This window comes from Squalius cephalus (genome assembly GCF_949319135.1).
Source record: "Squalius cephalus genome assembly, chromosome: 17".
Taxonomy (NCBI): domain Eukaryota; kingdom Metazoa; phylum Chordata; class Actinopteri; order Cypriniformes; family Leuciscidae; genus Squalius; species Squalius cephalus.
This window is the reverse complement of record NC_137138.1, coordinates 6,887,699-6,898,685: the sequence shown is the minus strand read 5'-3', so window position 1 is coordinate 6,898,685 and position 10,987 is coordinate 6,887,699. Positions and strand designations below refer to the sequence as shown.

General features: G+C 35.7%; 2 protein-coding genes across 3 annotated transcripts in view; both read left to right on the top strand.

Moving 5' to 3' along the window:
• The first annotated feature begins 1,003 nt into the window (after positions 1–1,003).
• Positions 1,004–5,198, top strand: LOC307145101 (proteinase-activated receptor 3). The gene is made up of 2 exons (XM_079847926.1): positions 1,004–1,213; positions 3,030–5,198. Exons 1-2 carry the CDS (start codon positions 1,150–1,152, stop codon positions 4,085–4,087), a joined length of 1,122 nt encoding a protein of 373 aa, XP_079704052.1. The 5' UTR covers positions 1,004–1,149; the 3' UTR covers positions 4,088–5,198.
• A 2,817-nt stretch (positions 5,199–8,015) lies between these two features.
• The window catches only part of taf1c (TATA-box binding protein associated factor, RNA polymerase I subunit C), a 26,414-nt gene continuing 23,442 nt past the window's right edge, over positions 8,016–10,987 (top strand). The window contains exons 1-2 of one of the 2 annotated variants that reach the window (XM_079847924.1): positions 8,016–8,442; positions 9,676–9,790. In XM_079847924.1, the coding sequence (XP_079704050.1) occupies positions 8,314–8,442; positions 9,676–9,790 (244 nt within the window). In that variant the 5' untranslated portion in view covers positions 8,016–8,313. The remainder of the gene's footprint in view (positions 8,443–9,675; positions 9,791–10,987) is intronic. The other variant, XM_079847925.1, reaches the window with a different exon arrangement.

Genomic DNA, 10,987 nt, shown 5'->3' with positions numbered 1-10,987 from the left:
CAGCGAATGGGTAAATATTTTTTGAAGTCCATCAAAGCGCATCCATCCATGATAAAAGTGCTCCACACAGCTCTGGCGGGTTAATAAAGGCCTTCTAAAGTGAAGCTATGTCGTGATTCGTGTATGAAAAATATCCATATTTAAAACTTTATCGACTAAAATAACTAGCTTCCGGCAACAGGCCGTACGCAAGTCGACTTGCACCAAAAGAGTAACACTTGACGATGTGTGATGTAGGATGTAGGAGTAGCGTAAGCTTTGACGCCTCTCGCGGTTCAAACACACAGGGCTGGGCAACAGACTCAAGCTCCTCCGACATTAAAATTCTCATTTTAGACTTCTAATTTGTGACTGGTGTTTTGTTTTGCTCTATCCTCTGCACCCCCACGTTTATCATTACGTTGTGTGTCTCTGTGTGTTACTCATTCGCCATAAATCGGCCGTTTGCCGGAAGTTAGTTATTTTAGTCGATAAAGTTTTAAATATGGATATTTTTCTTACACAAACACATAATTTCAGAAGGCCTTTATTACCCCCTCAGAGCCTGTGGAGCACTTTTATCATGGATGGATGCACTTTGATGAACTTCAAAAAACATACAGCCGATCACTGCTATTATAAATCTTATAAGAGCCAGAATATTTTTTAATATAACTCTGATTGTATTCATCTGAAAGAAGAATGTCATATTAGGATGGCTTGAAGGTGAGTAAATCAAGGGCTAATTTTCATTTTTGGGTGAACTATCCCTTTAAGACTTAACGGTTTAACTATCCATTTAAGACTTGTTTGGTAGTGAAAAATAGTTATAAATAGTTAATAGTTAGTTGAGAAAATCAAGTAGGCCTACCTCAAAAACACAAAATAGTCAAAAACAAGCGGGGACGAAGATGATGTCATCGGAATGGAACGACACCGCTGAAAGAGAGAGAGAGAGAGAGAGAGAGAGAGAGAGAGAGAGAGAGAGAGAGAGAGAGAGAGAGAGAGAGAGACTGAGACTGTCACTGAGACTGAGACTGAGACTGACTCACAGTGAGCTCTTTCCACGAAGCTCTCTCGTGTCGGGCTTCGTTTGCATTCCACACACAGATAAACCGTGTTGAGAATTCGCTCGTTTTTAATTTACAAAATTGGACGTCTTTCTCAGTCATGGGGAAAGTTTTTCTTTTCGTTTTGATCACATTCATTCTTCTGAACGCGATCCAGGCTAAAGGTAAGCAAATCGATTTGTTGGAAACCGTTTAGTTTTGATTCACTTCAAACAATCCATTGGTCTACATCATGTGTGTGATCGTGATGAACGAGAAAACATTCGATTTACTGTAAAAATCCAAAACCATAACAAAAAGGCTTCATCATTCAATCTGATTTTGCTCAAATGATAGAAGTGCTGTAGAATTGTGCAAGAATTTTAGAGTTTTAGTGTTATTTTTTCTTAAAGATTATTTCCGAAATAATCTATAAACATTCTATAAACTACAGTAGAACATTTGAGAAGTTTTATTTAATATATATATATATATATATATATATATTTTTTTTTTTTAATAATAATATATAGATTGTATTATAAAATATACAATCAAGTAAAAAAGTAAAAAGTAAAAATACATGAATAGCTTTACAAAATAATAAAACAAACATACTACATAAACCAAAGGATCCACAACACACAAACATACTTCACAAAGTAATAAAAGCAAGTCTATGCAAATACGTTTTTGAGACTTAAAAACAGACACAGATTGCGCAGATGTAATATCCATTGGGAGACTATTCCATAACATTGGAGCAATGGAGCCACTGCAGAATCTCTGTCACCTTTTGTTTTATATCATTAATCAGGATCTTGGAACAGCCAACAATCCATGACTAGAAGATCTGAGACATCTAACAGTTTCCTAAGGTCTTGAAAGGTCAACTAAATACTTAGACGCCAAACCATGTAGTGCTTATATGTCAATAATAAATAATATCTTAAAAAATATCCAAAAAGGAATTGGTAGCCAATGTAATGAGTCTAAATTTGGAGTAATAGGATTAAAAGATCTAGTTTGTGTCAATAATCTTTAGTAGCAGCATTTTGTAACTGAAGCTGTGATAAAATGTGTTGCTTTAAAGTAGAAAACCGGACATTGCAATAATCCAGATGAGATGATTAACAACAGCATTAATAAGTTTCTCTGTGTCTTTAAAATTTATAATCTGTCTCACCTTGGAAATATTTCTTAACTGAGTATAGGAAACACATATTTCTTAACGTGATATTAAATTTTTTAAGTGGTGTCAAAATAAACACCCAAGTTTTTAACTACCTGCTGAATATTAGGAACTAACTTGATCTGACTTTTATTATATAAATGACCTATTATCACTACTTCAGTTTTATCAGTATTGAATTGCAGAAAAGCACAAGTCATCCAATTTTTTTATTTCTGCTAAGCATGCTTGGAGGACATCTAAGCTTCTCAGATCATTGGATCACAGTGATAAATATAATTGTAAATCATCTGCATAGCAGAGAAAATGTATATGATGTTTCTAGATTATGGATTCAAGAGTTAACATATAAATTGAAAACAAAATAGGTCCCAACAGGGAGCCCTGAGGAACACCACATTGTAGAAGTGGAGGATAAATCTTCTCCAACTGACACTACAAATGTTCTATTTAACAAATAAGAATTAAACAAGTCCAACTCCCTCCTTGAAACTCCCAGCCATCTATTTAATGTGTCAATTAAGACTGAATTGAATGATCAACTGTAATAAAACAGAACACTCTCCAGCATCCTCTGCAATCAGTAAATCATTAGTCACTCTTAAAAGGGCAGTTTCAGTACTAGGATTGAAAAAATATTGTTTTCACTTATAACCTCCAACAGTTTCTTAGCTACTGCTTTTTCTATTATTTTTAAAATAAAAGGAAATTTAGAGAAGGCAATTTTTCTATCTATCTATCTATCTATCTATCTATCTATAAAACGAGGAGATGTACAATTACTAACTCTTCTATATGTCTAATTGCAGGAAAGAGGGCCGGGAAGAACAAACGAAACATCACTGCCATTGCCAACCCAAGGTTTTTTATAGGAAACGCGAACCCAGTTAACCTCCCTCTTCCTCCTAATCAAACAACAGACCCGCAAGCATGTGTCGTCCCGTCTGTGGAAGTGGTGTTACGCAGCAACAACACGGCAGAGTACCTCCGAGGTCCTCTGAGCAAGGGCTTCATCCCAGCTGTCTACATCATAGCCATCGTCGTCGGCATTCCCGCCAATATCGCCATTTTGGTTGCCGTTGGAACCAAAGTGAGATTAATTTCATCTGCGATTTTGTACTGTAGCTTAGCGTTGTCCGACTTGCTGCTGTTGTTCAGCCTGTTGCTGAAGACACACTATCATCTCAGTGGGAACCATTGGATTTTTGGTGAAATCGCCTGCCGTATCACGACCGCATGTTTTTACGGCAACCTCTACTGCTCAGCTTTCACACTAGCGTTCATTAGCATCAAGCGCTACATTGCCGTGGTTCATCCTTTTCTCTATAAGAGTTTTCCAAAACACACGTTCAGCACCTGTGGTTGTTTAACCGTCTGGATTGTATTTATTATTGCCCTTCTCCCGGAATTCCTAGTGCAACAAAGCTACCACATCACAAATCTTGGAATAATCACATGCCACGACGTTCTTCCAGATTACTACCAGTGGCTTGTCTATTATAACCTTGGTCTCACCTGTGTAGGTTTTTTCCTTCCCCTAGTGGTGACAGTAGCAAGTTACACTTCCATCGTCTGGCACCTGAACCGCTCACATCAAGACTGGGCTCTTTACATCAGAGCTAGCACGTTTAACTTCATTATCTTTGTCATTTGCATCGGCCCAAGCAGCTGTTTTCATTTTGTGCATTACGTCCTGCTGTCTGTTAGCACTACAGAGAGTTTCTACATCTACTTCAGTGTGTCCGTGTGTCTGTGTTGCCTGCATAGTGCTATGGATCCGTTTCTCTTTGTGATCATGTCCAGGACTGTCGGAACCAAACGCTACTTTCTTGGACGCAAAGGACATGCGCTTAGCATCTCTACATAAAGTCAACATGTTGCGCAACCTATTTAGCTTCTGCAATCCTGTGTCTTTCCAAGGGAAACAGGATGTTTAATGTGAACTCGTTGAAACAGGCGAAATAGAAAAACGTTTTAATGGCAGAGAAAGTTGTTGCATTTTGATAAAAGACTACAAGCACTTACACTACTGTTCAAAAGATGACGATCAGTAAGAGTTTTTTCTTTTTTGAAAGAACTTTCTTTAAAAAAAACTTTTAAAGAATACTTTAATTTAGCAAGGATGCATTAAATTGATCAAAATAAAGACATCATTTTACAAAAGATTTCCGTTTCAAATAGAATCCTGAAAAATATTTTTCAACATGGATAATAATGAGAAATGTTTCTTGAGCAGCAAATCATCATATTAAAATGATTTCTGAAGGATCATGTGACACTGAAAACTGGAGTAATGATGCTGAAAATACAGCTTTGATCACAGTATCAAATCACATTTTAAAATATATGCAAATAGAAAACAGTTCTTTCAAATTCCAATAATATTTCACAATATTACTGTTCTTACAGTATTTTTTTATCAAATAAATGCAGGCTTTGTGAGCAGAAGAGACTTCTTTCAAAAACCACATGCTTTTGAACAGTAGTGCACATTTGATGAATCTTGCACAATACAGTGCACTAAGCATATTAAGTAAAAAGGGTAAATTTTGATTTCATGTTGACTATATTGATTTAAAAAAGGGGTAATCTAGAATCTGCTTTTTGTTTTGTTTTGGTCCTGTTTCTAAAACCACCTTCATCTAGGTTTAAAGTATTTAATATGTGAAGTGCCATTAGGAGAACTAATAGTCCGTAGTTCCAGCCAGTTGGCTCGAATAGCTTGGACAAGAGCTGCATATTTTATACTGAATACAAATGGAAAGACATTTGAATGGGCCTGAGAGAAAGGGGTGTAATATACTGCCTGGACTGTGTTCAGTGTGTGTTATGAATGTTACATAAAGCCTTGTTGACCAAGGCAAAGTTTGTCTGTTTGTATAGAGAATGTAAATGCTTTATGATAATGCCTATATTTAAACCTATGTGATTTCAAAGCACAGCATTAATATAGTCATTAAAACAAATAAAACAAAATTCCCGGCTGTCTGATTATTTTTAGGTTTCATGGACCTCAATCAAATGCCATCTGCCTAACTAAGGTCGAGTGGTGTTCATTTCTTTAAATTTGATTCATCAAAAAACATGCAAGATTTGACTTTGCATTAAAAATACTTAAAATTGACATGAAATGGAAGTTGCGATAGTGTTTTCTTTCATATTACGACGTATATCCAAGTGAAACGGCTTCTCGAATGAGGAAAAAATGAAGGACGGGACTTGATTTTGTCAATTGGGAAATGATTGGATGGTTGTGGTTTGCTATTGGTGGATCTCATGTGAGTGACAGGTTGCCCCGCCCTCGTGCCAGTAAACGCATCATCAGAGAAGAGATGCTGCTGCAAGAGGGAGGGAAAGATATTTTGATTAAAGATTACGATGTGCATGGATAAATCGTTTATAATAAACACTGCAATATTCTATAAAAAACAAGGGTAACACTTTATTTTACAGTGCCATTGTTACATATATTACATGTAGTTACTATATTAATCACTGTAAATTATGCATAATTACATACAACTAACCAAAAACCAAACTCTAACACTAAAGTATGTAGTTACTTAATATAACTCAATACTTAAATTAATAATTACAGTGTACCAAACAAAATAAAATAAAACAAGAATTGTCAGTTTTGATTTCCTGGTATAATTCCAACTATAGATTTCACATTCATGTCATCTATTGTTTAATCCAGGTTAAAGCCAATATGACAACTGATAGCCATAAAGAAATGTTGTGTTGTTAGACTGCTCTCTCTTTTTTGTAATCTCACCAAGATCTTCTCTTGTTTGACAAAAATATACATTTTGATGCATGATTTTTGTTTTGGTTATGACCTGTCTTGTGGTTTTTAGTTGGAATTCTCTTTGGCTTTATCTCAGTTAGCAATTGGTCCTTGAGGGGAATTGCAAATACATTCATTCACAGGCTTGATATGAACTCACGCATCTCGATGTCTTGACAACCTCTATGGTTTCATAAGCGTAACCTTTCAGGAATGTGAACAGAGGAAGACAGGTGGGGATTACTGGAAAACTGAAGGAAAGTTTTTTTGTGCTTATATTGTCATTGTAAATGCACATGAACTTATAATAAATGAATATATTAAGTATTAAGTGCAGAGGAAAACCTTGTAAAACTTTCGTATTCATAAGCGTTAGAAATGAAGAAGTCTGTGGCCTTTTTTATTCCTGTTTTTGTGCAGTATCAAGTTTTCTTTAAAGCTGTTGAAAATACAAAAGCTCAATCTAATTCAAGTTTGCGTTTTGATTAATTTGGTAAGTCAAGTAACCTTTATTTATATAGTGCTTTATACAATACAGATTCAGATTGTTTTAAAGCAGCTTTCCAGTGATAACAGGAAAATAACGATTCAATGATGCAAACAGGAATCATTCTGCTGTAAAGCAGCTCTAAAAAGTGTGTGTGTGTGTGTGTGTGTGTGTGTGTGTGAAGAAGGCCTACATCAATTATGAAAATAATACACTTAAGCTATAAAGCATCAAAATACAATTAGCAAATGGTGAAAAATGACTGTCAAAGTCCAAACAAAAAATGCTTTTAATTATTATTATTTTTGTTAATCTTTGCTTACATTTCTTTTCTTTTCTTTTCATTTTCATTAATATATCCGAGGACCTTGGAAACATCACTCGTAGCATAGCATTAGGGTTGCCAACTTTCTGAAATGGAAATAAGGGGGGAAGGGGGGTATATAATCAATATACAAGACTGAACCACATAGATGTGAAATATAAAGCCTATCATTATCATTTTGCCAGCAATGAACCATCGATTTGTTTACTTTATAATACGTTTTATTTTTAACTTAAACAAATACAACAGATAACATTCAAAACTCATCGGCTTAGACTGCATTTGAAGAAAAATAAACACAACAGCATTCCCTCACGCATTCCAGCCATGGGTAGTCATTTTCCCATTCAATTCTATATTTTTGTGCTCTTTTATTTTTCGCCGGCTGCTCGGAGGTAGTGATTTTTACATTTCCCGCTGTTGTCACTTGTCGTCATCGTTGCTACGATATACATTTCCCGCTGTTGTCACTTGTCGTCATCGTTGCTACGATACGTGACTCATTGACTGAAACGACCAATTAAAAGGGCATTCTCTGATGATGTTCCAAGATGTTAAAAACGCTACGCTGATCATAGACAAACAGAGGGAGAAATTAGTATCTACCGTACCGTCGGGGTTTTTTTTCTCTTATGTATTAGAAGCTATGTGTCTGTCATGGATATGCACTGAATTGATTCTCAAAAATACGGAACAAAGTGCGTTCCGTATCAGTTCAATACGGAACAAGACTTTTATGTGTCAAATACGGGACGATTCCGTATTATACGGAACGGTTGGCAACCTTACGTAGCATCCATGTTTCATTACAACAGGTAAAGTATTTAAAATAAAAGCGTGAAAAGCAATACAAATATTATGTTGAAAACGTAAATAAGCTGAAAGCTAATACAAACGTGGGGTCACTGCATTCATATTCATTAGTTTATTACAGACTAGGCCTAACTTACAGTGTTTGCTGAAACCTAACAGGAATAACAAGACACTATTTTTAATTTATTTATTAGTAATGTATTTTTTTAAATCATTTATTTACCTAAGCTACTTAACTGCTTCATATACCATTGCGCTACAAAAGTTTATTACCACTGTACACTGACAAGATCTTTATTTTGAAATGTTTAAAAGGCTTTTATTTTAAAATGTTTCCCGCGCTCGTAGAGTCGAGGAGTCTGGCTTCCGGCTTCCGGCTTCCCTCGCAGTGGATCAGCTGAGGCAGCTGAGGCATGTGAGAGTGACGTGAGCAGCGCAGGCACGTTTTCGTTCTGTTTAGCGCGCACGCGGTCTCTTGCCAACCACGTTTTTCATAAACGCGTGCTATACCGTGTAATATTGCCAATATTTCTATATATGAAAATGACTTTTTCCGACACATTACGATCTTAAATCAGTGCGCACGTGGACGGCCATACTCAAGAGAACATGCCCGGGCTTGTCTGATCTTCTGGGCCGGGTAACGTTAGACACAGACAGGACTTCCTCGCGACCATCATGGACAACATATTTCCTCATCAGCTTTATCCACATCTGTATCTGGATGGTCCGCCTGAAGAAGAGGCGAAACACAATTATGGAGGCTGGGGTTCATACGAGCGCGTGCGGACTGTGGGTGCCGGGCCGGTAAGACGATGCACATCATAACAAAAGTGACAGATCCGTCCTGATGCACAGAATACAATGCAAATGCGTTTAGCACACACATTAAATATGCATGCTTGTAAACTTGATGTAAATTGTGTTTATATTAAAGGTTTGGTAATACTTTAGTTTAGGGTCTAATTCTCACTATTAACTAACTATATTGACTAACGTCAATAAACGCCTAATTATTGTTTATTAAGAGTAAGGTTACGTTAGTTAAGTTTAGGTACTGGGTAGGATTAAGTGATGTAGAATATGGTCATGCAGAATAAGGCATTAATATGTGCTTTATAATTACTTATAAATCTTGATGTTTGGGGTAAAAAAAAAATATTACATTTAAATAATCGCTGGGATCAAGTCATTTACTCACGAGGCCAGATTGGACACTCAAGACACATAATATTTTACTATCAGGAGAACATTTCACCAGTGTTTATCTCGTCAGAATCCATTGTCCATTAAACATATTTTGCTGGACTGTTATACTTCTACCCCTTTACGTTTTTTTAATTATTTTTATTCTGTTGATACTTTTGAAAAGGTTTTTTTTAACCAAGTAATCAAGACAAGGTTTTTAGAAAAAAATAATCTTAAACATCTTAAGTTTTATTTTTGATAAAAAATGGCCATAGAAACTGGAATGGCGTTAAAGAATAAAAAAAGAATCCTGATAATTGCTTGCAGCAATGATAATAATATGATATGATATGATTGTTATGATAATAATATTTATGAATGATTTTCTGATGTAGAAAATCTGAAGAAAATCTAAATTATTTCATCTTAGTGTTTATAATTGCGTATGAAATATTCATACATGAGCCAAATGAGGATTTGTAATCGGCATTGGTTACTATCTAGATACTTAACAAAAATACCCCTTGAAGTATCAGTATGAATTAAAAGAAATTCAATAACAATGCATATCGAGTTGATTATGGTAAGGAGTTACCAAGTTATTATTAATGATTAGTTGAAAAGTACAGAAATCAAAATTATTAGATTTCACAAATGTATTATTAGGCGGCACAAAAGAATAGTAGGACTTCTCTAAAAAGCATGGCATGGCATGACAGGTTTTAACAGAAAGATAAAAATAAATGTCAATATCGTTCCACCTATAGCAGAATTATCATAATGTTATGTTTCACATTCTCCACCCTGTAATTGTGAATGTGTATCATGACTGACTTGATTTTGATTTTACAGTTCGATGCTGAACAACCGTGGGCCCGTCCTGAGTTTGAACCCCAGCACGCTGTGAGCGGTGAGGAATGGCTGCCGGTCAAACCAGCCGTTACCCCTTTAATGCCACTATATGAAGGTAAACCTTATTTTTAATGGTCTGAAGCTTAGTCATTAGATAGGCTTAAATATTAAATGATAAAACATCCTTAGATCCCAAAATGTAAAATTTTGCATTAGTGTATTTGCTTGGTTATGAATATACGGTCTTTGTATTTTGGCCATTGGTTATATTAAGAAAAGTGCATTGTGATGGATCTCATGAAGAACATTATAGGTTATAACTTAACAAAAAATAAAATCAAGGCAGTTTTATCAATGAGAATGCAGTGTTATTTTAATAATATTTATATAACATCTCTGTGCGATGAAACCTTGTATCTCCATATTTCGTCTTTTTTCCATATGCAAAGCTGCTAGGTCACTTATAATTTTCCACAGCTCATGTTGCACAGTAGGTTTTTGTCTACTGAAATTTCTTGGAAAGATATTTTTTTAGTGTTTCGTCAGCAGAACAATCCAAAAACACATTAAACAGCAGTACAACCCACTGAAGAGAGAAATGTCTATCCCTCAAAGCCTCGCTTTCAATCCCATTAAAACTCAGAGATGGCGCTGACGTGAATAAGGTCTATATAGCCTTCATCTTTTATAACATGAGGTTTTGGACAAATGACAGGAAAAACTAAGCCCCCACAAAACTATACAGTAAACTTTATAACCTGTAATTTGATGAAAACATATTAGCTTGATTTTGGTAATGTGTTAATGATATAATGACACATGCAAGTGTCTGACATAACAAGCTGCAAAATCAACTTTGACAACACAGTGTTTATTTAACAAATAGTGTCTTTTCCATTTCCTTAAAGGAGTCATGACCTAGTATTACCTTGGATACCTACTGCTGTATTATAGTCTTTCAGGCCCTTCTAAAAAAGAAAAGTGGAAAAAAAATAAACACAGAGCTCCTCAGACCCTTATTTCTGAAGGCATTATTGTCTCGCGAGATCTGATGCGATATTTTGGCTGTCGTGGACAGTCATTTTAATAATGCAAATGAGGGGCGCGTTGATTGGTGGCAGGAAGGAGGGGGTTGACACCGCAGGTGACGCTTTAGCATATCATTCCAAAATGGCATCATGGCGCAAATTATGAATGAACCCGACCTGGCCGCGACCGGCTTCCCAGCCAGTGTATAAGGGCTTAAATCAAACTTCATTCACGCACACATATATGAAACACGCTTGCATACATACTAAGTAGTCACACATAC

Excerpts from the sequence above, each read along its gene's own strand:
- LOC307145101 (XM_079847926.1), top strand. The coding sequence starts at position 1,150 with ATGGGGAAAGTTTTTCTTTTCGTTTTGATCACATTCATTCTTCTGAAC. Across the intron at positions 1,214-3,029 it reads GAACGCGATCCAGGCTAAAG|GAAAGAGGGCCGGGAAGAAC; the intron begins GTAAGCAAATCG and ends GTCTAATTGCAG.